We start from the raw sequence: 27,730 nt of genomic DNA, 5'->3' as shown, positions 1-27,730 counted from the left end.
TCTATCCAACCCTCCAAGATAGCCTGTTAACTCACCTGCTGTGTCACCTAAGGTCTATCCTGTGGAACTTCGCAGACCATTCCTTACCTCAGCCATGTGACAGTCCTTGCCCAACTCCAATCCACATTGGGGATCAGGTTCTTCTTTTCCCTCTAGGCCAGCTCCCTTCACCCCTTTCCCTTAAGTGGCAGGGACCCTTCAAGGTAATTCTTGTGACTCCTACAGCTGCTAAACTTGATGGTTTTCCTCACTGGGCCTACCTGTCTCATCTAAAACCTTTTATCTCACCTCCATCCCAGAAAAATCTCTCTTCATATACAGTGACACGAACAGGGCCTTGTTCTCTCAAGCTCCAGAGGACATCAGGATACACTGCCTTGTCACCAATTCCAGAGGAATGAGGTATCACCCCTTCCTTTCCCAACTTGGGCCACACAGAGCTGGAGGCAAAAGGACCATCAGAAATATCCAGGCAGTAAGGAAAAAATATAATGTAACAGTCTATCATTGTTAAATACTCAGCAACTAATCACCTGTGTTTCCTGAATGCTAGCCTAATAAGGGAAACAGGTGCCTTAAATGAAATACCTCTAATAAAGCTTGTCTCAGGTAAAAAAATTAAGCAGAGTACTAAAACATCATAATAATCACTAATCCTCTCACAGCCAGTTCTTAACATGTCTCCATCTGGACAGGCTGGATCTACCTCAGATAAATGTCAACTCCCAAAAACAAAAATAATACTGATTCTTTTCTCTCTAAGCTTTTTCTATGTCTCCAGTATGTTGTCAGACAAAAGGTTCCCAGCCACACCACGAAGGATGGACAGCTGCAGAACAAGGGGACGACAGAACTTCATTCCAAGACTCCCACCATCATCCCAGGACTTCAGAAGCTACCCTCACCATTTCCCAAGAGCCAACTAATGTCCACCATTCATCCAGAAGCAGTCTTTGAGAGAAATGACGCCCCATACCCAGTCATAAGCCATTTTTTTTCTTTTTTTTTTTTAAAGGAAAAGTTCGGGATGATATGGATTCACAACATGCCCCCACAGTTGGGCATGGTCATGCATGCCCAGCGGAACCTAGTCACTTCCACCTAGTCATTTCCGGGTCAAAATGTCTCATGTGACCAGGACCCCGTGGCTTTGTGTGGTTGCATAAAATGTACAGCACAATCATGTGATCAACAAGCATGCATGGAATAGCCACATGGGCCTGTGTGCACAGGCGCGGCCCAGCCTTTATAAGCTGGTGCCATGATTCCCGGCCCCACTTTACTCACGTGTCTTTCCACAGGCCTGTGCACATCTGTCTTTCTCCCTTACCTTAATAAAACTCTTCTTTTTTTTTTTTTTTTGGGAGCTGAGGATCGAACTCAGGGCCTTGTGCTTGCTAGGCAAGCGCTCTACCACTGAGCTAAATCCCCAACCCCAATAAAACTCTTGTTAGTGGATTCTGTAGTGTTTTGTGACGTTTCCTCACAGGGTAAGAGCACTGCAAATAACCAAGAGATATTTCGCACAACAATGTGAATACACTTAATTTTACATAGTAGGTGTCACTGGCTTATATCTTCACTTTTATTGAAAGAGAAGAATGTTGGCTACAAGGATTTCTACACTCAATGAAACTGTATTTCACAAACAAAGGTGAGATAAAGACTTGTGGGCTTTTTGTTGGTGGTGGTTTTTATAAAGTTTTGCAAATACATACAGCCCTTTGATCACCCACAGATGTTCACAAGAAATGGTAAATCCTCCAGGCAAAGGAGAAAATGATAAAAAGTAGAACTATAGATCTACAAAAAGAATGAGAAGCACCAGAAATTATATCTGCACTGATAAATATAAAAGTTGTTCTCCTTGCTTTAGAAATGTCATTAGAGAGAATGGACAGGACGCGCAGTAAAAAGAAGCAAAAATGGACCCAAGGTAATATGGAGGGGCCCCAAAACAGCTTGATCATACAGCAGCCATGACAGGCTTAGGAGCCTAGACACAGCTTCTGTGACAGTCTTACTGACAGGCAATACCCATATCCAGGAAAAGCCTTAAGTTGATACCACCAAGGGATCCACCCAGGGATGAGGAAGTACCTGACATCCCACACATTCCAACCATTAGATAAGGTGACCAGATGTCCTTGAGTCTAGCACGTACCTATTTTTTGTTTTACAGATACCCCAAGACAATTGTCAGCCAATCAGGGTCCTGATCTCTGGAAATCCACTCACCCCAACCTCTGCTATGATAAAAACCCCACCCCACCTGAGCTTGGGGCTCTCTCCTCTCACGGCTGAGTTGGACAGAGGGACCAAGCTTGGAGCTTGAAGAGAATAAAGACTCTTTGCTTTTACATGTGGGATTCAGTCTCTGTGGTGTTCTTTTGGGAGTCCCCATGATCTGGGCATAACAGTAACACCATATGCAGAAGTAAAATTTGTACCACTACATCAGACAGAGACTGAGAAAAAGAGGACAGGAAGTAAAGCATTAGTTTTATGTATCTGACTATCCTGAGCAGAACCAGCTTGTTGTCTTCTAAGACACATGGCTCTGTTATACTGATCAGATGATCGCATGTACACACTAGGCACTAAAAACAAAAAAACAAAAAGCAAAAAACACTCATGATGCAAAGGGCTTCCAAGAGAGACATTAGAGTCACTGCCCAAAGCAGATTCACTAGATAAGCAGAGCAATTATCTGGGTATTGAGGTGTGTGAACTTCATCTTGGACAACAATGATATCATAATTAGAGTCTGTTTTTTAATTATTAAGAAATTTTTTATTCATTTTACATACCAGCCACAGATCCCCTCTCATCCCTCCTGCTCTCCCTCAGCCTTCCCACCAACCCACCCCCATCCCCTCCTCTGAAAAGGTAAGGCCTCCTATGGGGAGTCAGCAAAGCCAATACATTCAGTTTAGGCAGGGCCAAGCCCCTCCCCCCTCAACCAAGGCTGTGCAAGCCTACATGGGACCAGAAGAGGCTCTCTGCATAAGTGAGACAATTGTTTAGCTTGGTCTGTTTAAGGGGCCCTGGCAGTGGGATCAGGATCTGTCCCTGGGACATGACTAGAGTCTTAAAAACAACCTGCACCACGGCAGATGTGAGACTGAAAATTTATGTCCGTGTGTGTATGTGTGTACGCATACACACCTATAAAAGTTAATTATATCAAGTAAAGAAAGCAAAAGTGAATGCCAGTACATATACAGTGGGTAAGAAGAAAACATGGAGAGGAAACAGATATGGATAATTCTAGGGAAATCTTATGAAATGAAAAATGCATCAGCATTCCCAATTCTGAATTAAAAGGTAAAAATGAAGACAGCCAAAAGAATGCTAGCACTTTCTTTTCTCTGCTTCCTGGTCTACTGAGACTAGAGCAAATTCCTGTTGCCACAATGGTGAGTCTCACCTGCTGCCCAGCTCTTTCCCTGCCATGATGGACTCTACCCACTAAACCTTTCTTTCTTCTAGACAGGGTTTCTCTGTGTCAACAACCCTAGCTGTCCTGGAACTCACTCTGTAGACCAGGCTGGCCTGGAAGTCACAGAGATCTGCCTGCCTCCCCCTCCTTGAGTGCTGAGATTAAAGGCCTGTGCCACCACCATCTGGATCCACCCCCTAAATCTTAAGCCACCATAAATTGTTTCTCTCTTAAGTTGCTTTCTATGAGGTATCTGGTTATAGAAACAGGAAAGTAACAATAGACCAAGAAGTTTTGATTATTTTTTGTTGATTCTCCTTTCTTCCCAGTCCCTTCCACCAAACCCCCCCTCCCAATCTACTCCTCCTTTTCTATTCAAATGCACGCAAGCCTCCTAGGGATATCAACCAAACATGGCGTATCAAATTCCAGTAAGACTAGGCACATCCCCTCATATTAAGGCCTGACAAGGTATGAGGAGTAGGGTCCCCAAATGAGGCAAAAGCTTCAGAGACAACCCCACTCCCACTATCAGGAGTCCCACAAGAAGACCAAACTACACAATCATAACATACATAATATGCAGAGGGCCTATGTCAGACCCCTACACGCTCCCTGGTGGTTGTTCCAGTCTCTGTGAGCCCCTACAAACCCAGGTTAAATGTTTCTGTTGGTTTTCATGTGGTGTCCTTGACCCTTCTGGCTCCTACAATCCTTCCTCCCCATCTTTCACAGGATTCTCCAAGCTCTGCCTAATGTTTGGCAGGGTGGGTCTCTGCATCTGCTCCCATCAATTGCTGGACGGAGCCTCTCTGATGATTACACTAGGCTCCTCTCTACAAGTATAGCAGAATATCATTAGGAATCATTTCATTTGTTTTTGGTGGGCATGTTTGGTTCTATCCTAGGTTTCTGGACTATTGGGCTATCCAGCCTCTGGTTTCTGGCCCTCCAGAGGGTGTTCGGCATGGGCTCCCTTTTGTGGCATGGGTCTCAAGCTGGACCAGTCCCATAATTTCTGTGTCATCTTTGCCCCAGAACATCTTGCAGACAGAGCAAACTGTATGTTGAAGGTTTTGTGGCTGGGTTGGTGTCCCAATCCCTCTGTTGGATGCCTTGTCTGGTTACAGGAGGTGGCCAGCTCAGGATCCATATCCCCCATTACTAGGAGTCCTTGCTAAGGTCATATTCATAGATTCCTGGGAATTTCCACTGCAGTAGGTTTCTACCTTGCTCCTGAAATGCCCCCAAGTCCAGTTATCTCTCCCAGTACTCTCTTCCTCCATCCTCCCCCCATCTGTCAAATCAGTCTCTCTGCCTGCCTCTCACATATACAAACACACACTCACATACATATTAGAGTTCCCAATTTGACTTGAAAAACACTAATAATTTTGTTTTGTTTTGTTTTTGTTTTTTTTAGACAGGGTTTCTCTGTGTATCCCTGGCTGTCCTGGAACTCTGTAGACCAGGCTGGCCTCAAACTCAGAGATCCACCTGTGCCTCAGCCTTATGAGTGCTGGGATTAAAGATGTGCGCCACTACCATCCTGCCTAAAACTTTATTCTTAAGCCTGAAAAAAAATGCCAACCAGCATGTAGCTAGTGTCATCTAAAAACAAATTCTTGACTAGACATGGTAAAGCACTCAGGATGCAGAAGCAGAATGATATTACAGACAAGCTAGGGCTATATAAGGAGACCCTGTCTTAAAAAGACAAAACCACATCCAATCAAACAAGAACATGCTAAGCAACCCTTCAATTACAAGAAACATTTTGGGGAAAATACAAGAAAAAAGAAAGATAAAAACCCCCAAGTCATATTGAATATGACCCACAAGTTGTGATACCGCGTTTTCCCAAGCCTTTTACTATTTTGACACAACCTCATTGCCATCTGGGGCATTTGGCAATGGAGACAAAAGGGCCTGTGATGTACCTCAGAGAGTAGAGTGCTTTCGTAGTGTGCACTAGGACCTGGGTTCAATCCCTAGCAATGCATAAGCCAGCAAGGTGGCACACATCTGCAATTCTAGTGCTTGGGAGCTGAAAGCAGGAAGATCGGATACTCAGTCATTTTCAGCTACATATGAATTTTGAGGACAGCCTCTGGTACATAAGGCCCTATCTTTAAAAAGAAAATAAGTAGAATGCCAGCTGGGAGGCATGAGAACAATGTGGACTCAAGATTCTGTCCCCTGCTGTCCAGCCTTGCCCCTTACCAGCCGTGTGATCTCATGATCTTGGAGGAAACTCCCAAGCACTCTGATGCTGGCTCTCTATGGAGCTGTCATCAACAATAATGTCATGTAGGACCATTGTAACATATAGGCTAAAAGTCATCTGGCAGTGTCTGCATATAATTGTGTATATAATCAATGTCAGTTGAGTTTGAATATTAATTTGGCCATCCACTTACTCATTCAGGGGGGAAAATGTGCTCAACAGGAGAATCAATATCAAATCAGCCCAAAATGCAGCTATCCAAATTAGTCATGACTTTTTCTCTCTAAAAACTAAATTATTTTGGATGTGAGTCATTCTTCCCCAGGCTGAAAAACCTTGAAGAGACTAGAATTTAAAAAAAAAAATGTCCTCCCCTCCCAGCTGTCATCCTCTGGATATACTTTCTGAACTAATTTTATTGCCACCAGATCCTAGATCTTGGTTAGATTTGGCCAAACAACAACCCCTTGGCTCGGGATCATCCAGGCAAAGAGAAAGACTGGCAGCCTGGTGGTCTCTAGGCAGCAATCAGAAGGATTCTCACCCTATCTGCCAGGGGACCCTTATGTAAATCTGTTTGGCTTTGTGAGTCAGATTGAATAGCTTGATATAGCAATGCATATCTATAATCTCAGCACTTTGGATGTGAAGGCAGGAAGATCAGTTTGAGGTCAGCCAGGGCTGAAGAGATCCTGTCTCAAAATCCAAGACAAACAAAAATTACTTAGTGCAGACAATGGACCAAGGCAGAAGCTCCAGGATACCTTCCCACACAGGCATCAGCCAGGGATTTCTCTCTGGTTCTGCTGGAATCTCAAGGAACAACTTAATTTGATCCTATGATTTTCTCTCTCCTCAAAGACTCACTAAGTCAGGTCGCTGGCATTGGCTCAGGGTATTTGCACTTGAATAATGATCAAGGATCCTCACTGCCCAACATAACCCTTCTTGTTTATTATGTCTTCACAGTCATCTTCCCAGACTCTATCCATCTCTAGGAAGGGAATGTGGTTATTTATCTGCATACTCCTCCCAAAAACCATGCACATTCCAAAAAAAAAAATAAATCCAACTTGGGGCTAGAGGTGGCTCAGGTATTAAGAGTATTTGCTGCTTGCAAAGGACCTGGATTCAGTTCTCAGCACCCATATGGTAGCTCACAATCATCTGAAACTCCAGATCCAGGGGATTTGATGCCCTCTTCTGACCTCTGTGAGTACCAGGAACACATATGTTAAATATGCATGCATGCATGCAGGCAACACATTCATACTCATAAAAAAATAAAATAAGTACAATTTAAAAAAAATATATCCAAGTAATATTTGGCAAATAAATGAATCGGTGAGCAGAGATCTTAAGATTTACTGCCATTTTTCCTGCTTTCTTAACAAACTAATCTGGGTACACATTACAGAGTTGACTCAAAGCATTAACGGAACCCAAAGATTAACCATTGGCTAGTTCCCCTATATTTTCTCAAAATCTGGTGCAGGAACAGATGTCAGTAATCAAAAACTTATATAGCAAAGGTAATATAGCACCATTCAATTACAAAGATGAACATTGGAAAAAGTACCCAAAAAGAAAACAGATGAAACCATTCCCATCATCTAGAATCAGAACACAAAGTTGCCCTATACTAAGTACAATGCATACCCAGATTAACCTTGACCACCCCCAATTACTCGAAATTTTGACTCTCCTTTTTAAAATTAGTAATTAGACAGCCCCATGTTGTTAGGAACGTGGTACTAATCCATGGGGCTCTTTCTGACCTGGGCCCTCTCTTCCTCATCTCTCAATGCCTCACTATATAAGGATGAGAAATAAAGCGGGTCCCTCCTTGTAAATTTGGTCAAAAATTCTAGAACTTTCATCTTGGTAGTTTCAGAGTAGGCTCTTGGACCCCACAGGAACACATAATGTGGAGGATAACTCTCAGGCACCTGCCTGTATCTCAGATAATTTTGCTGCACTAAATCTCTAGTGAGGAACTCCCTGTGCTCCCCATAAATAAAGTGCTCCTTCCCATCGTATATTCCTATCACATTCAGGAATTCCCACACACTTCCTTCAGAGGCACAGTTTCCTTCTATGAATATCACACCCAGAATAATTATCAGGAAGCCATTTCGAGGCAATCTCCGGTTGCTGTCATCATATGTGAGGTTCAGTGTGTTGGTAAGAACATAAGATCTGCTTACCGGATCATTTTCCTTTATATCAATGCCAAAAATCATCTCCAAACACTTAGAAGCTTCCTTAAAGATGACAGTGAATTGTTTCCTGTGGTCTTCTGTGACAACCCTGAGCTTTTCCACTTCTTCAATGCATTCTTTCATTCTATATTTGAGGATCAGGAGAAGGCCAGTTGAGATACCTTTTGCTTTTTGAGTTTTTGCCACTCGGCATCATCATCTGTCAACTTCAAAATGGTTAGCCTCTCTTCTTCCAGGCTGCCAGATTCTTCATCTAAGTTGCTACATGAAGTGAAGGAGTAAGAGCTCTGGCAGCTCTGGGAAATACTCAGCATCCAGGAAACAGACCCTTCTGTCTCATCTGGACTGCCCCAAAACAGAGGACAGGATGAGAGAGTGGAAGGTGGGGAAGGGCAGGAGGGGGGTAAAATGATTTTTGAAGAGGCAGGTAATGTGGAAGAGACGGTGTCACTGTTAGTAGCCTCGCATCCTTCCTCCTCCTCTTCTTCCTCCTCTTCCCCTTCTTCCTCCTCATCCACTTCTTCCCCTTCTTCCACCTCCTCCTCTTCCCCTTCTTCCTTCTCCTCTTCCTCTTCTTCCTCCTCCTCTTCCCCTTCCTCCTCCTCTTCCACTTCTTCCTTCTCCTCTTCCATTTCTTCCTCCCCCTCAGCTAATCTATGTATTTCAAAAGCATCCTGGAAAACTTTTTCAAGGCTAAAGTGTGGAAAGTATGGCATAACGAATTTGACTGGAGATGGTAGGCTGGTGTATAAGCAGAAGAATGGGTGGATGGATCCCACATACCTGAGGGAGGGAAAGGTAGTATGAGTGGCCTCAGCTAAAAATCTCACTCCTGAAGATGCTAACCAAAGCATACTCACAAAACTTCTTTGTAGGTGATGTCCCAGAGCCCTGCTAGCCTGCTGCTTTCCTGTTGCTTATCCTACAGGAAGCTGGAAAAGGATATGAGAAAAGTCCTCAACATTTAGGCAACTAGAAGATTCCGAGACTCCAGGGCCCACAGTAATGCATGTGTCTAGGGACTTTGGGTATCCCCTTGGTTCTGGACTTTGGGTAGTGTCCTTGGTGCACATTCAAGGTGTGTTTCTCAGCTGGACTCTCTCTTCCTTTTCTAGTCTGTGATATGATTCATATCAAGACTCTCAGCCCAATTACTGATAGCTCTGGAAGATGAGCTGAGAGGACCTCCCACTGAAGACTGCAAGAACCCTCAACTGTTCAGTGCAGCTGGTTAGACATTACTCTGCAATCACTAATTCTAAGTAGATGATCCCCTTTACCTTCACTCTAGAAAGTCTTAGATCCCAGTCACTGGATCAAAGACTTTCTGGAGTGAGACAACCCCTAAGGACAACACCTCACACTTCTGAGACAAAGAGGAGGAAGTAAAGGAACCCCATCCCCAAGGGCCTCTGCAAGGTGCCAGTTAAGAACTGAGCAAACTGTGCTTCCATCTCCTAAGTGAGAGATGTACTTATTTCTCAATCTGAACCCTCAGAGCCTGGGGCTGTACCCTCTGCTGGCCTCGGTTTGCTCCTCTGAGCAATGCTTTGAGATCATCAAGATAGAGCAGATGGTGTACCACATACAATCACATCCCTCAGGGCTGTCTAAAGCTGACAGCATGGGACAAGTAGCACCAGACACACTTTCAGTCATAGTAAGGGGGTTGTACCCTCAGTTCTCACTCAGAATCCTTATCTTAACTGCTGGTAGTCCCGGACTCCTCACTCTGTTGACCTGATGTATCTCCTCACCATACTATTTATTGGCCTCTTCAGACCAAGTTCCTGAATCCCCTGAGAATGCAAAGGCAACACAGAAGAGCTGCTAGAATCCCTCACTCTGCTAATGTCACACACTTACACAAAGGCTTTCCTTCACCTCCCTGGAACACTCCATACAAAACTAAAATGGCATCAAATCCAACGACACCTGTGTGGGGTCTGCTGAGGGAAACCATCTTCTACTTGCAGCAAAGTCACCTTTACTGTTTAGCAGGACCTTCCTCAGTTTCCTTTCATCTGAAGTGTGTCTGTTTAACCAAAAGCTCACCATCCTGAAACACTATGATCCCTTGGCTCTTTGGAGAGCTTGTGGCAGAAGTCAGAGTCCTCCATTATTAGAACACCACAAGCTATAACTTCCTTGGGCTGGAAAAAAAGTTGAGAGTTAAACTCCATAAGATTCCTTTCTTCCCGGGAAGGAGTAAAGAAGGGGAGAAGGGAGTAAGGGAGAGAAGAGTGAAACTTCTTCAGTGCTCACCAGGGATTCCTAAGTTGATAAGAAGCAGAGTCAGGGACTTGTCTCTACACTGACTAGCCATCACAGAATGTTACCTCCTCAGATCAAAGCCCCTCACACGTCACCCAGGGGGGAAAAAAAATGAAGCACCACATCTGACAAACCTTTCCTGCAATATCCTAGGGTTTATAGCAGGAGCCTGTTGAATGTGGGGCCACCTCACTCCGAGATTAATACTATCAGCAAGTTCTTTGTCTTCCTATGTTAATAGCAAGAAAGGGTTCCTTTGTTTGCCCCTGATGCAACTAAATTTGCCCTGATAACATCTGGGAACTCCTTTGCAAAGGTGCCCTGGTCATCGTTGACAAATGCAATCTTTATTTCTCTGAGGACCTATCAAATGTGTGAAGCATGGCCATGTCTTATACTTTTATCTAGGGTCCCCCAGGTTTGACAGCTGATAGACCCCATGGTTTTAACAGGAGGAGAGGTTGTACCCTGTTCTCCCTCAAGCTATTTATGTTGCTCCTTGAGATCAAGGCCTCACTTCCAGGAGACAAACTTCCTCATTTTTGCCCATATCTTGAATGCATGATGGGGTTTTTTGAGGGGTCTCCTCTGTCTATAATAGTAAGAACTGTAAGTCATTCTCAAGGGATTTGTATTTACTCCCGGAAAATCATATACAGCCTCTATTCTGTTCATATGATGGTGCCTTCCTTAGTCCAAGGGTCCCATCCCTTTCATATACCAGGAAAAAAAAGAAGAAGAAATAAGGACACTGTGCTTGAGCCCGGCACTTCTCGGGACCAACATTACAAGCTAGTTTCTGAAAGGCTCTCTCTATCTGTTATGTGCAGTCTCCTCATTCTTGCCTCAGCGTGCTCTCCAGTATGAAGCCTAACCTGCCTACTGAAATGAGCCTAGCCTCCTCAAAAAAACCACTGATTCCTTCCAAGATGGAAGTCAAATATACTCCAAAAGCCAGATTAGGTGACTTCAGGCTAACAGCAAAGGGAGAACAAGGCTGAGGCTCTCCATCTCGATAATCAGAAGCCCCCTCACTTCTTCTCCCTCTGCTGAGTACAGCTAAGATCCCTGGGGCAGGAAGTCAAAGAGGTTCCTCTAAATCCAGCAACGCTCTACCCCACGCTTTTCAGAACTAATAGCTGGCACCCTTCAATACCTGTGGGGAGAAGTTCTATCCCTCCTCCACCAGGGTGCGTCCTGATAATGAAAGACCCAGTGCTAAACCGTCCCTTTACTGACGCCAGTAGCGCCCCCTCAGGAAAGCCGTCCTCCCCTCCCCTTCCATGGTGAACAGGAAATGATAAGAGTCACGCGCCCCTGTCCCTCCCTATGTATCCTAGGGACAAAGCATGAACAGATGATACCAGTATCAACAGGGGAGGGGAAGGCTCTCAGTCCTCCTTCATCATTTTCCCATCAAGTCCTGGACTTCTTCCCTACTTAACTGAGTCCAGCCGTCTCAAAATGCCTCACCTTCCTTGGACTCTTGACAAGGAATTTGGAAAGGATTCTAAGCCATGACCCTTCCTGGAGACCCTAACCATTGGTGGTGCTTAGCCTCCTACATCTCCCAGGGCGGAGAAGAAGATAAAACCCTCAGAATGATGCCTACCACCTTACAGAGCCTGGAACTTCATGTGGGCAGCTGCCTGTGATATCTCTGGGTTGATGCTTTGAAAGAAGACCGGGACTCCTCTGCTAACCTGTGTACAGTCTTCATCCAAACACCTCACCTCGTTTAGGACTCACAGACAGGGAACGTGGGAATGATAACGACATTACACTACCAAGGACCTGGCAGAGGGCATGACACATGAGAAAAGGGCTCTCAGCCACCCCTCAGTTCTCCTTAGCCTCTATCCCATGACATTTTTCAAGGTTGACCTGATTCCAGTCTCCTTCCAAACAGCCTCCCCTCCCGTGAACAGCCCAACCCCCAAAGAAATCTGGAAACAAACAGTACACACCCAACCAGGCTGGAGTCTCCCACCAACTGTCTGTACAAATAGAACTAATGCCCTGTTTCTCTCAGGGAGGGCACGTCTCCCACTCTCCCCTCGATATCTTCCCCCACAAGGTTGGGAACCCTCTCCCTGCTGATAGGAGTCCAAAGCCCTCCCATAAAGCTTCGCCTCTCTGGGAGTCCCGACATAGGGAGTGAGTGGGGGGGGGAGAATCAAAGCAAAGAGCTTCTACCCAGCAGGAAGCCTCCTGAGGAAAAACTGCTGGAACAAATAATACTAGCACCCCAGAAACGGTTCCAAAACCACCCACAAAGTCCTCCCTTTAATATGCCCAAAGCTAGGACTTCTTGCCTGGTGACCGGAGCCCAGCCTTCACACCAAAACCTCACCTTCCTCTGGCAAGCAACAGATTCATCAGGAAGCTTGGGTGGTATTCCTTCGAAGTGGAAAGGGGGCTATCCAAACTACCCATGGTGGGCGGGACTTCCAGTCCAATTTCCTGTCATCCCGTAAATGATTGGTCAGACCTCTCCCTCTGTTGCTGTGAAACCTTGGGCCTCAAAATTCACAGTGAGAATTCTGGAAAGAGCACATCCGGGCACCAGGGACCCCGAACTGGGCACCTGTGGGCATTAGGAAGGGGCAGTCTAGTAGCCAGGGCCAGGCAGAACTAATATTCTGTCTGTCTGAAGGGAAACGACCCTTCATCCTTTTGATTCCTCACCTGATAACCTAGGAAGGTCCCAAGACATCATCTTCTGCTATCCTACTAACCTAAATTTGGCTTTGTTAGGTGAAACTATGCCTTATCCATTCAGACTTCCAACATGGAAGTCACAATTCACTGCACACTAGTACGATTACTGTGGGAGAGCATGGCTGGAGAGTCTGCCCTGTGTAGAGTGGAGAAAATTCATTCTAGCTTGAGTCTCAGCTTTCCCCTTCTCTCTCTGGGCCTGAGTTCAGTGGAATTTAAACAACCTGTCCCATTCTGGAAAGCCAGCAGGGTTTTTTGTTATGCAAAGTGAGGAAGCAATAAACTTAAACCTCAGGGCTTCCCAGAGTTTACAATCTGATAGGGTGGGGCTGAGGCCAGTGTCCAGCCTCAGATAGTAGGAATGCTTGTGGCTTTCCCAGATTATATTTAATCCCCACAAGGCATAAACCCCATTCTTTTTGTTGACTGAATTCAGGCCAAGGTCTTCATTTCATTGAAGATTTCCAGATAGGAAAATAAAAGGGCAGGTACTTCAGCCAGACTGTTCTCCTAGACTTCCTGTAGACAACATGCCCTGGGGCCTCTCAGAGCTCAACCACAGAAATGAGCAGACTTGGGCTGATTGTTATGCAATGAGAAGTCTCATAAGAGCCCCCCTCATTGTACAATGTAACAACTGTCAAAGCCTGCACTACTTTCTCTGCTAACTAAAGTAGGCTTGCTGTCTCTAAACCTAGGTAGGCCTTGAGCTCCTTGGAATGTCCTTCCCTACAAACTGGAAATGAAGAGGCCCAGTCAGCCTGAATGCTCCTCCGAAGTCTCCCAGAAAGGATCCCTCAGCAGAGTGCCAATGTATGGGAAGTCCTCGGCTCAGAGTGAACTGGATGATCTCTTAGTCCTCACTCTTGAAGGTCCTCATTGTGGATCTCTCCCTGCCATCTCTGAGCATTTGCCTAGCCAAAACTTGTAGAGAATGTAGAGAATGTTTTGAGTTCTGGGTCAGATCCTACAAAGGGGAGAAGTTGCACACATGACAGAAAAAGAATCCCCCAGCAACACACGCACACACGCACACGCACAGGCACGGTATTTTCACCAATGGTAACCTTAGACTTTGTAAACATTTTCATCTAAAACATTTCTAGAAAAGTAATAGAGAATAATTCAGTTTATAGTTTTAGAGATCCTTGGGTATTAATAATGAAATGTTGGGAAGAAGTGTTGTGCCCAGATCGTGACCCCCAGAGAGACCACCAAAGACGAGCATGCCGGAATGCAAAAGCAAGGTTTAATCGTGGATATCCAAAAGCAATACAAGCCTAGGCAGGGACTTCGTCCAATACATCCAATGCAGTGGAGGCTGGAGGAAGCGCCCACCTGTCTGCAAGCTCAGTTTTTAAAGGGAAAAGTCACAAGGTTACATCATTTAGGGGTGCTAGTACGGGTACAATTCTGATTGGCTCGCTTCTAGGGACTTCTAGAAATTACTTCTAAGGGAGTGGTTGCCCACCACCATTTCTCATTGGCTGCCCTCAGGTGGGGACATTTCTGTGGTCAGTTACCCTGGAAACCAGGGAGAGGACATTCCATAGTCTGGCAGGTATTACCTCATGACTATCTTGTGACTCTATACTTTTACACTTCCTGGTTTCTGGAATCTGAACTGACTGGTTTCAGTAACTAATGACCTATTCCCAAAAGGAGAAATCTTAGGCCTTAATTTTAGGGTGAAAGCATTTTGGTCTTATTTCTAAGATGGCTCATTTTGGTCTCACAGAAGGAAACATGAAAATAAGGGAATAAAGCAAGAATGAGAGGGAAAGTGCATGGGTTAACATGCAAGGAATGATAGAGAAAAGAAAGTAGGCGCAGAGAGAGAAAACGAAGTCATAGGAGCCTGCTCCAGTGAGACAAGAACTAAAGCCAAACAACTAAGTAATTAAAGTGCAAGAGTGGCAATAAACAGATGCAATGAATAGAAGGCACAGCCTCAGCCAGCACTTCTTCCTTAGTTGCTTGGAATGCAGCTTTTTCTGTCCCCTTGCTTGTCTTCTGTCTAAGGCTGGGCAGGTGTGGGAGGGCTGATACACTTCATAATTCCAATAAGTTAAGTCCATCATCTTGCTAAGAATGTTTTCTGTGCTGTCCTCTACTTTCTGCAGGAATTCCTCAGTCTGAGACTCCACCCCACCCCATGCCCTGCTTACCAATTACAGCCCAACAGTTCTCTAGAGTGTGCTGCAGAACCTTATTTTTTTTTACCAGGGGCATTCTGTGACCCAAGCTCTGAGCAGCATAAAAGGCCTACACAAACTTGTGCTCACCTTTGATTCTGAATGCTTTTTTCTAGACAAATTTTTCTTCTCCTTCCTATTGCACAGTTTTTGCCTGAGGTTCTAGGCACTCACTGGTGTAAACTGTATGTGGAGCCCCCCCCACCCATTCCCCCCCCAAACAGCTTGACCACACAGCTGCCATGACAGGCTTAGAGGCACAGACACAGCTTCTGTGACAGGTTTATTGGCAGGCAACACCCAGACCCAGGAAAGGCCATAAGCTGACCCCACCCAGGGAGGGCCTACATCTAAGAGGAAATACCTGACATCCCAAACATTCCAACCTTTAGATAAGGTGGCCAGATGTCCCTGAGTCTAGCACACACTTATTTTTGTTTTACAGATACTCCTAGACAAATGTCAGCCAATCAGGGTCCTGATCTCTAGATTCAGGTCTCCCTTGGTGGTCTTTTGGGGGTCCCCATGATCTGGACATAACACTGTACCAAATTCAGCACATTTTTCATGTCCCTGTGTTGTTATATGCTGAGCTAGTGGTAGAGGCAGGACCTTCTAAGTCTGTTCATTTTCAGAAATTCTGCTTTGTAAAATTCCCGTGCCACACTTCTGCCTCAATCCCTACAGTCAGTGGTGCTCTGGACTACTCTCCAGCTATGATATATACAGCCTGTTATGTCTCCACAACTACGTCAGTCTCTCTCCAGCTTGCCATTTATTCAGTACCTATGGCTAGGAGTGGACCCTACCTCCATGGCAGCTACCACAGATCCAGACCCAGGACAAGTGTCACAGGTAATTCAGAGAGATACTTGTAGATCTCAGCTTGAGTTGTTTCCTTTTTTCTTCAGCTCTTTCTCTTTGGAGTAGAATCTTGGTTTTGTTTGGTTTGGTTTCTTTGTTTGTTTATCCTGCTCTCGTCATTCACTGTCACAGAGGCCGCTTCTAACCTGCCTGCTTAGAACTATTTTGGATATTTGATCAAACATATAAAAACAAGTATGATTATTTCTCTTCAAACTATGGAGTTATCCTACAATGCATTGGAAATGCCCCTACTATATACCATACGCTAACAAATAAAAATTCAGTGTTGGAAATGAGTATCTCTTTAGGAGTGGTTAGCCAATGAGGTTCTATAGATTCCTAAGCATTATAGACTATTGCTAATGCTATAGGTTACCCTCTAAAACTTGATAGTAAGGACCTATTGAAAAACCCTAACCCTTCAGGCTTACCCACCCCACCAAGCCCCAGGAGAATGAGGAACTCAAAAGCTAGTTCCAAGGGCAAACTGACTCAGCCATTACCCAACCACCCTTGCCACAATGTAACAATGTAAATAGATTTCTACTAAGAGATGCACTCAATTATGGCTGGGATAATTTCAAGTGTTCCATGAAAGACCATTGTAACCTTTATGTAACTTTCACTCCCACCCCGATACCCCCCTTGAGGTTTCGGGAAGAATGTGCATGCAGAGGGATGTGACTGTACCCACCCTGTGATCAGGCCATGATCTTGTGAAATTAGCCTCTAGACATAAATCAATGGAAATGAAATTGTATGGGAATTGTAATCTTACGACTTTTTTTTTTTTTTTTTTGGTTTTTCGAGACAGGGTTTCTCTGTGTAGCTTTGTGCCTTTCCTGGAACTCGCTTTGGAGACCAGGCTGGCCTCGAACTCACAGAGATCTGCCTGGCTCTGCCTCCCGAGTGCTGGGGTTAAAGGCGTGCGCCGCCACCGCCGCCGCTGCGGCCGCCCCCGCCGCCACCACCACCGCCTGGCGTAATCTTACGACTTTTGTGGGTTTTTCCTTTAAAAGTACCCATGTGGCTGCAGTGGGTGCGACTCTTGCTCTTGGGAGGAGAGTAGCCTGACTGTACAGCCGCATCAATAAACCTCTTGCTGTTTGCATCAACTGAACCAGAGTCTGGGTTCTTGGGCACCCAACCAAGAAGGTAGTACCCTGGGTCTGGGGTCTATCACTATTGCTGAAGACATCATATACATGAATGATAGAAAATCTGGTACTGATTTGGAAACTACATTCCTACTAGTTAGCTTACGTAATTCTTAGAGATGTTGTGCATGCTAATGGAGAGAGAAAGTAATCATCAATCTTATCCAGCTATGGACCATGTGAGCTCCAATAATAATTGGCCTAGAAAGGCAAGTACACTGGTACAATAGTGGCACAATATTATGGGAGTAACCAAGCACTTTCTGATTGGATTTAAGTCCCATTCCACAAGATGAAGCCTGTATCTGGAACCATTATTAGGCCAAGAATCTGTGGCTAGAGAGACTACAGGCCCTAGAGGATTAACCTACTGCTATTTCTCTGCAAAAATGACATAATATTAAGTCTTAATGATTTACTGTTATACCCATAGTCAGATGCAGTAGATGACTCTAATGAAACTATTTTTCTGAGCACAACAAGGCTGTAAATCTGAACTCACAGAAGTTATGACAGCAATGAACAAGACCTGTAAAAGCTCAAGCCAGATCAAATCCCAGCATGCAGAGTAGAGCTCAACACAAAGTCCCACACCTAGGCTAGGAGCTATTGGCAATCAATATGTTAGGAAAGGAACAGCTCAGCTTTCTTTAAGAGTATAACCCCTAACAAATCAATCACACTCCAATGTGACACTGCATTTTAGACTATATGGGAAGCACAAATTGGACTTAAATTGGTTCAATAAAAAAGAGAACACTAAGTTGGATGGGTAAGGAAGATGGGTGGATTTTAGAGAAGTTGACAAGGGTGCATATGGTCAAAACACATTGTACAAAATTTTCAAAGGACTAATAAGAATAAAAATAAACAAGTTAACATATAATGTGGTGATATATTGTGTTCCCCAAAATATTGTTCACTCTAATAAACTTATCTGGGGTCAGAGAACAGAGCAGCCACTAGATATAGAGGTCAGAAAATGGTGGCACACACGCCTTTAATCCTAGCATTCCAGAGACAGAGATCCATCCCAATCTCTGTGAGTTCAAAGCCACAATGGAAAAAGACAGGCATGGTTACTCACACCTTTAATCCGAGGAAGTGATGGCAGAAAGGTATTTAAGGTGTGAGGACAAGGAACTAGAGCCTGGTTAAGCTTTTAGGTTTTTGAGCAGCACAATTCAACTGAGAGGCATCCAGTCTAAGGAAACAGGGTCAGCTGAGGAATTGGCAAGGTGAGGTGGCTGTCGCTTGTTCTGCTTCTCTGATCTACCAGCATTGACCCCAATAACTGGCACCAAGTTTGATTTTATTAATAAGACTCTTTAAGATTTTTTTTTTTTTTTTTTTTTTTTTTTTTTGGTTTTTCGAGACAGGGTTTCTCTGTGTAGCTTTGTGCCTTTTCTGGAACTCACTTGGTAGCCCAGGCTGGCCTCGAACTCACAGAGATCCGCTTGCCTCTGCCTCCCGAGTGCTGGGATTAAAGGCGTGCAGCACCACCGCCCGGTGACTCTTTAAGATTCATGCTACAATATAAATCAAAAAGTACTGAGAATTCAAAGATTAAACCATACGCATTTTTTTTTTAAATATTGTAAGCTTCCAAACTCATTCTACAAAACCAATATTGCCCTGACACCAAAACTGGGCAGAAACATAACCACCACCAGAAACAAAACAAAAATTAAATCATAAAACAATATTTCTGATGAATATATATGCGAAAAAACTATAAAATTATAGTAGGTTGAATCTGACAGTATGTAAATAAGGTCATTCACTATGGTCAGGGATTCAGGGATTGTCCACATATAGAAATCAATAAATATAATCATAGACAGAATGAGGACAAATATCATATAATCATGTTATTACACTCAGAAGAATGGAACAGACCTTCATTTTAATATTCATTAAAATATCTGAATATTTTAATTATTGAAAGGCCATACTACAACATAATGAAACATATATATGACAAATAAACATCCAACATACTAAACCTGAAGTCATTTTCTCTAAAATTTGGAATAAGACAAAGCTGTCCTGTCGCTCAATTCTCATAATACTGTAGAGTACTGAAAGTTTGAGCCTTAGCAATTAGACTGAAGAGATAAATACGATGCATAGAATGGGAAGAAAGGAAGTCAAAACATCCCTGTTTGTAGATGATATGATTCTACATACATGGAAACCTAGATTTCACCAAAGGTGATTAGAAATGATAAGCAAATTCAGTGATGTTGTAAGACACAGGCAATGCTCAGCAGTATTTTTTATAGGAATAGTGAAGCTGCTGAAAAAAAATCATGAGTTTTATTCTATTCACAAAAGTTGGAAAAAATAAAAGCCTAGAACTAAGTTAGCCAAGGAAGTGAAAGAATAAATAAATTTGCATAACATTAATGAAAGAAATTGAAAATATATACATAAAAATAATGGAACTATTTCATATTTAACCATGTTTAATGTAGGTTTTTAGTGAATATTTTATTCTAATATTAGTTTCAAATATTTTTTTCTTGTTGTATCCCCTTTAAATAAATAGTATGCTGAACTATTAACCTCTTGTGTCTCAGAGTTTGACTCTAATTGGAGTCAAGGCCTTCAAAGATCTAGGCAAGATCCAATGAGCTCACATGAATGGGTCCTAATCTAATACAACTGCTAGAAGAATAGGACACAGAAACACAAAGAAGAAAGACTGTGTGAACACAAAGGGAGAAAGCAACTATCTAAAGCTAGGGAAAGAGACCTTGTGAAAAATCAACTTGCCTACAACTACAAGGAAATAAATGTATATTGTTTAATTTACTCAGTGTGTGGTATTTTGTTATGAAACTCTAGAAAATGAATTTAGTAGCACAGATGATTATAATGAAATGCATTTTCTAAAGTTAAATCACTCCTCAGACATGGTCCACTCATTGTTTTTGTTTCATTTTGGTTTTTACCTAAAGTCTTTCTAGATATCCAGGCTGCTTGAACATGCTATGTAGTAAACTAGGCCTAAAGTGCATGTTCCCCCTGCCTCGGCCCCTAATCTTTATAAGCCACTCCTTTTCCCCTAAAAGTGATTGACTTAGGGTTTCAAGAGGCATGGCAGTTACAAGCTTTCTTTTATTATTTTGGAAATTTAGAAACATATACTTCATTAAGAACAGGATAATGAGTCAAATACACCTGACACTCAGCATTGATAATCATCAATGTATGTGGATAATCTGCCTTTTAACCAACCCCATTCCCTGCTGCTGGAATAATTTGAAGCAAACCAAAACAGAATGTTACTTCATTTCTTAGTATTGCAATGTGAATTCTCAATAACTAAGCTAAAATATGAACTTAAAAACAATTATCAATCCTAAAAAGATTATATTCATCATCGATTAGAAATGTCCAGTTTTCATAGTTACATAATGGATTTATACTTTTAAAAATATTTTTTTTTGTCTTTTGGTTCATCAAGACAGGGTTTCTCGGTGTAGTTTTGGTGCCTTTCCTAGAACTCACTCTGTAGACCAGACTGGTCTTGAACTCACAGATATCTGCCTGCCTCTGCCTCCCGAAGTGCTGGGATTAAAGGCGTGTGCCACCTCCACCCGGCTAAAAAATTTTTCTTTAAATTACTATTCAAATACATTCTATATACCGTAAGTATAGAGTAAGCTTAAGCATACGTGACTACTAGTTATAAACATGCTTTTTCCATGAACATGAAAGAATCTATCACTAGAAATTAGTCAATATGATTAACTACATGAAAAAGTCAAATATTGTCTAAATATATTTATTATATATTTAATATATATTATATATACATATGTGTGTATGTGTGTATGTGTGTATACAGTGGTAAATATTTGACATGACAAAATTCAGTAAAGGAAATTAGTCATGCAAGTGATGGAGAAGCCAAATGGAAGGATGGGAGATTCAACACTTGTCAACCTAAGGGACTCACTCCCACCTCCAGTCTGGAAACACAAAGAAAAGAAATCTTGTTACTGGAGCCTAGGTGTTACATTGCACAAGATGAGAAGCAACGGAGTATATTACTTATTTTTCTCCTGTAACAACAAAATACCTGACAACATCAACTTAAGATGATTTTGGCTTACAAGTCCATCATGGCAGGGAAGATGTGGCAACAGACTCCCAGAACAGCTGGTCACACTGTATCCAGTGTCACAAAGGAAGTGTAATGAGTGCTTAGGCACCCTTCTCCATGCTTCCCACACTTCCTGTGCTCTCCCTCTTAACATACTATTCATTTCTGAGCTGGGATTTAGACTTTACCTGTTCATCTACTCCATTTAACTATGAGCTCTGTGGATGCAAAGACCACGTCTCCTACAGTAGCCACAGTGTCTGCAAAGTATTTGCACCATAGTGTGCACTGTCAATATTTGGTTGTTAAATCCCTTGATTTTTGTTGCTTTTGAATTGTTAAATAAATTATATAACTATTTTAACTATATTTTTCTGAAGTTGGAAATCACACAAAAGATACTATTTCAGCAATGTAAACACAGAAACTTAATATAACAATTGCTTCTATATAGGCAGACCATATTTTTACTAGAAGTAATTAGCATCAAGCATTATATGACCCAGGAATCCCATTACTTGCCGTATTTACATTGCAGTATTTGGGGTGGGGGAAGCACCTTAGAAATCTATTAAGACTTCAAAGTCAAGGAGGAATATGTTGGTAGTTTGAGGAAAAGAATCTTGAAAAGTTAATTTTGGGATTTCTCTTTATTTATTTTAATACTAGGATTTTCTCACAACTTGTGAGTAAAAAATAGAACTATCCGTCACAAAGATTGACAGAATATATTTCTTCCAGGATTTAATGAAACATAGACATGACCACCTAGCCTAGGTGCCCTCATAGCTTCAGTATTGCACAGCTGTCTAACTGGAAACAAATTCTCTTGTTAGTTTACCATTCCCAATATCAGATTTTATAACCACAGGTCTACAAGTACAGGCAAGGACCTAGAGAAGCACCTCTTCTTGTCACATGCCCCACCTTAGACACACTACATATTATACAATTCTTTATATAAACTAAAAAATTGCCCCATGTAACTATTTATTCATTAGTTATATTTCTACTTTATGGAACCACAATGACTTTAATGAAACAACCATTTAACAACCCTTGATGCCTGGAAATAGTTGACATGTCATCCTCAACCCCTTTGTTTACTTCCATTAAAATTTACAATAAAGTCAACTCCAAATATCAAAATATTATGCCAATGCAACTATCAATAGAAAACTCCACACTTTTGACTGGGGAGATAGTTCAGTGGGTAAGAATACTTGTGCCCAAGCAAGAGAAACTAAGTTCAACACCCAGCACTCATATAAAAAGCCAGACACAACCACACACATGTCTATAACCCCATAACGGGAGGAAAGGGTAGGAGCCAATACAGAAGGCTCACTGTGGCTTACTAGTTGCTGTACAGTTTAGCTCCAGTTTCAGAGAGAGATTCTTTCTCCTACCTCAAGTGATATCCCAGAGAGTGATAGACTATGATACTCAATTTCTTTCACTGGCCACTATGCACCATGCACACACAGGCACATATACACCATATACAAATATACATTTTTTTCAATAAAACACACTCAGAAAATCCACACATATTTTTGTTTGTCAGGCATTTCACTAGATAGTCAATACTGGGTTGGAATGAATGATTCTCCTGCCTTCCACATGGTAGGATTACAGACACATGTCAATATGCCCTCCTTTCTGAATATATTACATTATATTTTCTGAACCCATATGATCCAAGTAAATGAGAGAAAATATATTCTAATATAATATATATTATATAATAATTTAGATATCTGTTTTTGGTCTTAGAGGTATTTGTGTATTGGAGAGTCTTCTCTTCTAGACTATATGCTCCAGAATTAAATGCACAGTCAGTACTAAAGGGTAGAAATGAATGAAGATGAGGTTGAAAGGGAAAAATCAGTATCCCTCTTGAGAGATGCTCCCTCCCCTCCTCCTCTAAACGTATTTGCTGACCAGCAGCTTTAGAACTGACCAGAAGTTGAACTCATGGGAAGATAAGGCTGGAACAAGAAATCTATATATCCTGGACTTGGCAAAAACAGGATATGGGGAGTAATGGACTCAGCTGGCCAGAAGTTGAACTCATGGGAAAATAAGACTGGAATAATAAATCTGAATGTATATATCCTGGGTTCAGAAAAAGCAGGGCATAGGGAGTAAAAAAAAAAAAAAAAAAAAAAAAAAACCTATGTCTCTGTAGATACCCTGCATCCTGTTAGCCATTAGTAACCTCATGCTTATAGTTCAGCCAGTAGCTTCAAAGAACTACATTATCCCTAGCCCCCTCATCCAATCCCGAGATATGTAACCCTCTACACATAAGCCTTTCCTATATAAACCCCTTAAAGTGAGTGCTTGGGGCCGTCCTCCTCCACCCACTGTGCTGAGTGTTGGAAACTGACAAAGCCCAGGCTTGTTATTAATAAACCCTTGTGTGCTTGCATCAGATATTGGCTCTGTGGTAGTCTTGCTCAGGGGTCTTGCATTGCAGGCGTAACACGGGTACCCAAACTACTTCAGTATCAGAACACCACATTTTCTCCGTAGTACACAGATCATTGTGTGAGGGGATTGCATGGTAGTGACTGAAAGAAACCAACTAGAATGAGAGGAGTTAGGACAAGACAACTGGATTACAACTACATTCTAGTTCCACTTGGTCACTAATTGGTTTCTTTTTGAGAAACAGTTATATTTTAAGTTGCAACGTTGGTTATTATAGTTTTAAAATACTTCATTTCCATCCATACTAAAATGTGACACTTCACATTTCCCTTAAAGCATGTTATGTTTTTTCAAAAAAATCTCTTTTCTCTCCCAAGTTACACTTCTGCACTACATTTAAATAATTATATCCAATATATTTCACTTGAATGTTCTTCCTTCTCTTCATATTTATTTCTGATATTTTATGGAAAATTACTTAAGTGATGAAACACTATTGCCAAGCATATCTGCAGGCAAAAGAGGAAAGGGTGGATTTACAGTGTATAAACACAACATTATGAATATCTCCCAAGAACTGATATTTATAACAAGCAGGCAATTTTTGCCATCCTCAGAAGGAGTCATAAAATTCTCTATAATCTATAACATATCACATGGACAACAGAATGGAACTCCAGGCAGCTATTTCCTCATGGCAAAGGGACAAAACAACAAACCCAAACCATGCTGGGATAGGAAAGTATTTACAGCAGGACAGGATACTAATTTCAGTTATAGTTTCAATGTTCTAACTGTCAGAGAGTAGAAAAATTCTCGAGGTAAAGAATTACCCTGTAGTCCAAACTACTTTTCATCTTCCATGTTATATCAAATGTTGCTAAATAACCTTTTAAAATGTGTTTGTTATAGAAGTCATGAAAATATGCAAAGAAAACTGCAATGAACCACTGGAGGGAAATACAAAAAAAAAAAAAAAAAACAGAGCTAAAGTGTATTTTTTCCTACACTCACATACTCCCTCAGCATATTAATATGTTCATCAGAATGTGTGGGACTCTCTCCCTACCAGCCTCACTTTTTCAGTGGACACCAGCTAAGTGTCCTTTACTTCAATTCAGTCCTAACACTATTAAATTGGAGAGAGCCTCAGATCTCACAGGTTGAGGGTTCCACTCCCACAAGACAGCTGGATACTTCAGATGCCACTCACCAGCCCCTAGCGGCCTGTGCTTTTAACCAACAAGTTATAAACTCGAGTTCAGTCAAATGTCATCTTGCTTTATTTTGACCTAGGTAGAGAATAGTACAAAGGATAAAGATAATGAAATCAAAGAGCAAAGTTCACAGGAATGGGCATGAATGAGTAAAGAAAAAAATGGTCAATGCCTCTTGGGTGCTTCATCTGGCAGGAACACCCAAGAATTCTGATATACACAAGACAGCTCACACCCAGTCCTCTTGTGTTTAAAAAAACTCATTATAGAGGAATAACTGATTTTATCTTCAGCCTGTTAGTGCTTGGCTAAACCTTCAGCACCCTCTCTCCTAGGAGGCTCGAGAGTGAAGGTGAGAGCCCCAAACTTTTAATCATGCGTGGATCTTTCTGATAACTGCCACCCTGCCCTGCCCAGCCGCATTTAAAGCTATCTAGAGACCCACATACACCGGTCATCTCATTGCTACACATAAGTCACAAGACCAGCATAAAGTCAAGCCAATGAACATTCTAGCATGGAAGAGAGTGAGGCTCAGAAGTCCCCAGTGCTAACTGAGGAGCTGCTGACAGAAAGAGTCAATTTTTTTAGTAGTGTGGCCCCTGATGAGTGAACCAAGCTCCTTTGGATGGCTCCACTGTTAGAATTGTGCCCTTACTCCAGCTACACATGTGCAGTTCAGGATCTTGCATCTTACATCATCAGTGTGTGCTGGCGACTACATGCGCACAGTGTGGTCACGCAATCAGCATGTGTGGTGTAGCTCCATAGCTTAAAAGCTGGACACAGACCCCACCCCTTCTTTCTATTCTGCTCTGTTCCCTCTCCCCCCCCACCCCCCATCTTTCCCTCTGCTCTCCACACATGCTCCTTCCCTGGCCTGGTTCTCTTGTACCCCATTCCCCTCTTTCTCCTAACAAAGCTCTCTGTAACTAGGTAGTCATGGCTGCTTATCATTCATTTCACCCACACCCATGAGTAAATAGGCAGCACAAATTGGGTTATTAAATAAAAAGATGATATGATGTTAGGTGTATGGAAAGGTAGAGAGTGGATCTTGGAGAAGTTAGGAGAAGTGGGGAGTGAATATTACTAGAATACATTGCATGAAAATTTATTTTCATAGAGCGTGTGTGTGTGTGTGTGTGTGTGTGTGTGTGTGTGTGTGTGTGTGTGTGATATGACAGTCTGGTTACAAAGATTTTAAGAGCTTTTTGCCAGGAAGTAGAATGAGGATCAAATATGTGTTTCACATATTGCCACAACCCATAGATAAGAGTCTTTAAAATATTGGTATATTTCCTTTTAACCTTTTTCCTATTGTTAATGCAAAATCCACAGCTCTCATCTTAAAGGAAATAAGAGATAATTTATTCTGGAATCATTTTAAGCAACCATGGCCCAGGAACACAGAGTTAGGTTTCAACATGGAAGCAGTTTTATAGTTCTATAGAAGAGAAAAAGTCATAAATCAAGGCAAATTTAAAATACATTAGTGAGTACACCAGAGAGGCAGGCACAGTGAAATGGGTGGAGCTAGTCTATAAGGTCAAGATGCTATCTGATGACATTCTCAGCTTTTGGATTGTTGGAAGCTAGTTGCCTGCTAAATCAATAGATTCTAAAAGAGTTTTTTCATTTATTGTACAATATGTTAGTGACATATTGGGGACAAGGAATAGCATTCTGAAGGCCAGAACTTAGCCCAAGATAAATTAGCCTCTGGACCTACAACATTCCAATCTCTCTGCAGTACTGAAATTCTAATAGCCAATAAGTCTCTGAAGACACAGGTTCCTTTAAGGAATTTTTGTTCAGAGCCAGATGCAGATTCCTTTCAGAGGTTCACACAATGCAAATATAGAATATCGCTTGCTTACAAACCAGGCCTGCTCAAATGCCTTTAATCTCAGCACTCAGAAGCAGAGAGGCAGGTAGCTCTCTGCATACTCAAGGCTAGTGTGGTCTACATAGTAAGTTCCAGAGCAGCCACGCAGGCAGCCAGGGGTACACAGAGAGACCCTGTTGGAAAAAAAGTACAAAAAGGGAGTTAAAATGGGAATCAAAAATTATATTACATAATTTGTTATTCCTAGAGCAAAATGTGTGGACATTTCTCCATACCAGCAACCAGGTATACAACAGATACCACTAAGTGTCTTGCAATTCAACTCAAGTCTAACACGATCAATGTGAAGATAGCCATATACTGGTTCTTCCACACCTAACTAGCCTCTGCCTTTATGGGCTGCACAGCTGAGAAGAACTACAAAAACAAAAAGCATCCAACCCAAAACTATAAGAAAGAGTTCAAAATCCTGAGTTAAACTGCTTTGAGGGGCTGGAGAAATGGCTCAGTGGTTAAGAACACTAGCTGCTCTTCCAGAGGAACCGGGTTCAGTTGGACCCATATGGCAGTGGATAAATGTCTGTAACTCCAGTTGCAAGGGATCTGACACCCTCATACAGACGTGAATGCAGACATAACACCAATGCATGCAAAATAAGAATTTTAAAAAACTGCTTTGAGATTCCATCTCACTCCAGTCAGAATAGCAAGCATCAAGTAAACAAAGGACAGAAAATGCTGGCAAGAATATGAGGGAAAGAGAAACCTTTTCATGCTGCTGTGGCTACAAAAACTTATCCTACCACTATGGGAGTCAGTGCGGAGGTTCCTCAAAAAAAAAAAAAAAATCAAAGTAGAGCTGTACTGTAACCCAGATACACCTCTCCTGGGCATACAGTCTGTGAAAGTCAGGTCAACATACTACAGAATTTTGTTTTTATTGCACTGCTCACAATAGCTATGAAGACCAGCCTAGATGCTGATCAGCAGATGAATAGATAAAGTGTGC

General features: G+C 42.3%; 1 protein-coding gene and 1 non-coding gene across 2 annotated transcripts; both read right to left on the bottom strand.

The window, feature by feature from the left end:
- Positions 1 to 1,359: 1,359 nt before the first annotated feature.
- Trnaa-agc lies at positions 1,360 to 1,433 on the bottom strand. Its single transcript has one exon. It is a non-coding gene; the product is annotated as a tRNA-Ala (tRNA).
- A 5,990-nt stretch (positions 1,434 to 7,423) lies between these two features.
- Positions 7,424 to 8,607, bottom strand: LOC114704024 (melanoma-associated antigen B1-like). Its single transcript, XM_028885090.1, is given in 2 exon segments — positions 7,424 to 8,037; positions 8,040 to 8,607. Coding segments are annotated over 2 exon segments (1,182 nt in total).
- Positions 8,608 to 27,730: the final 19,123 nt, after the last annotated feature.

This window comes from Peromyscus leucopus, chromosome X (genome assembly GCF_004664715.2).
Source record: "Peromyscus leucopus breed LL Stock chromosome X, UCI_PerLeu_2.1, whole genome shotgun sequence".
In the NCBI taxonomy this organism is placed as follows: domain Eukaryota; kingdom Metazoa; phylum Chordata; class Mammalia; order Rodentia; family Cricetidae; genus Peromyscus; species Peromyscus leucopus.
The sequence above is the reverse complement of the archived record's forward strand: the minus strand, read 5'-3'. Positions and strand labels throughout refer to the sequence as shown.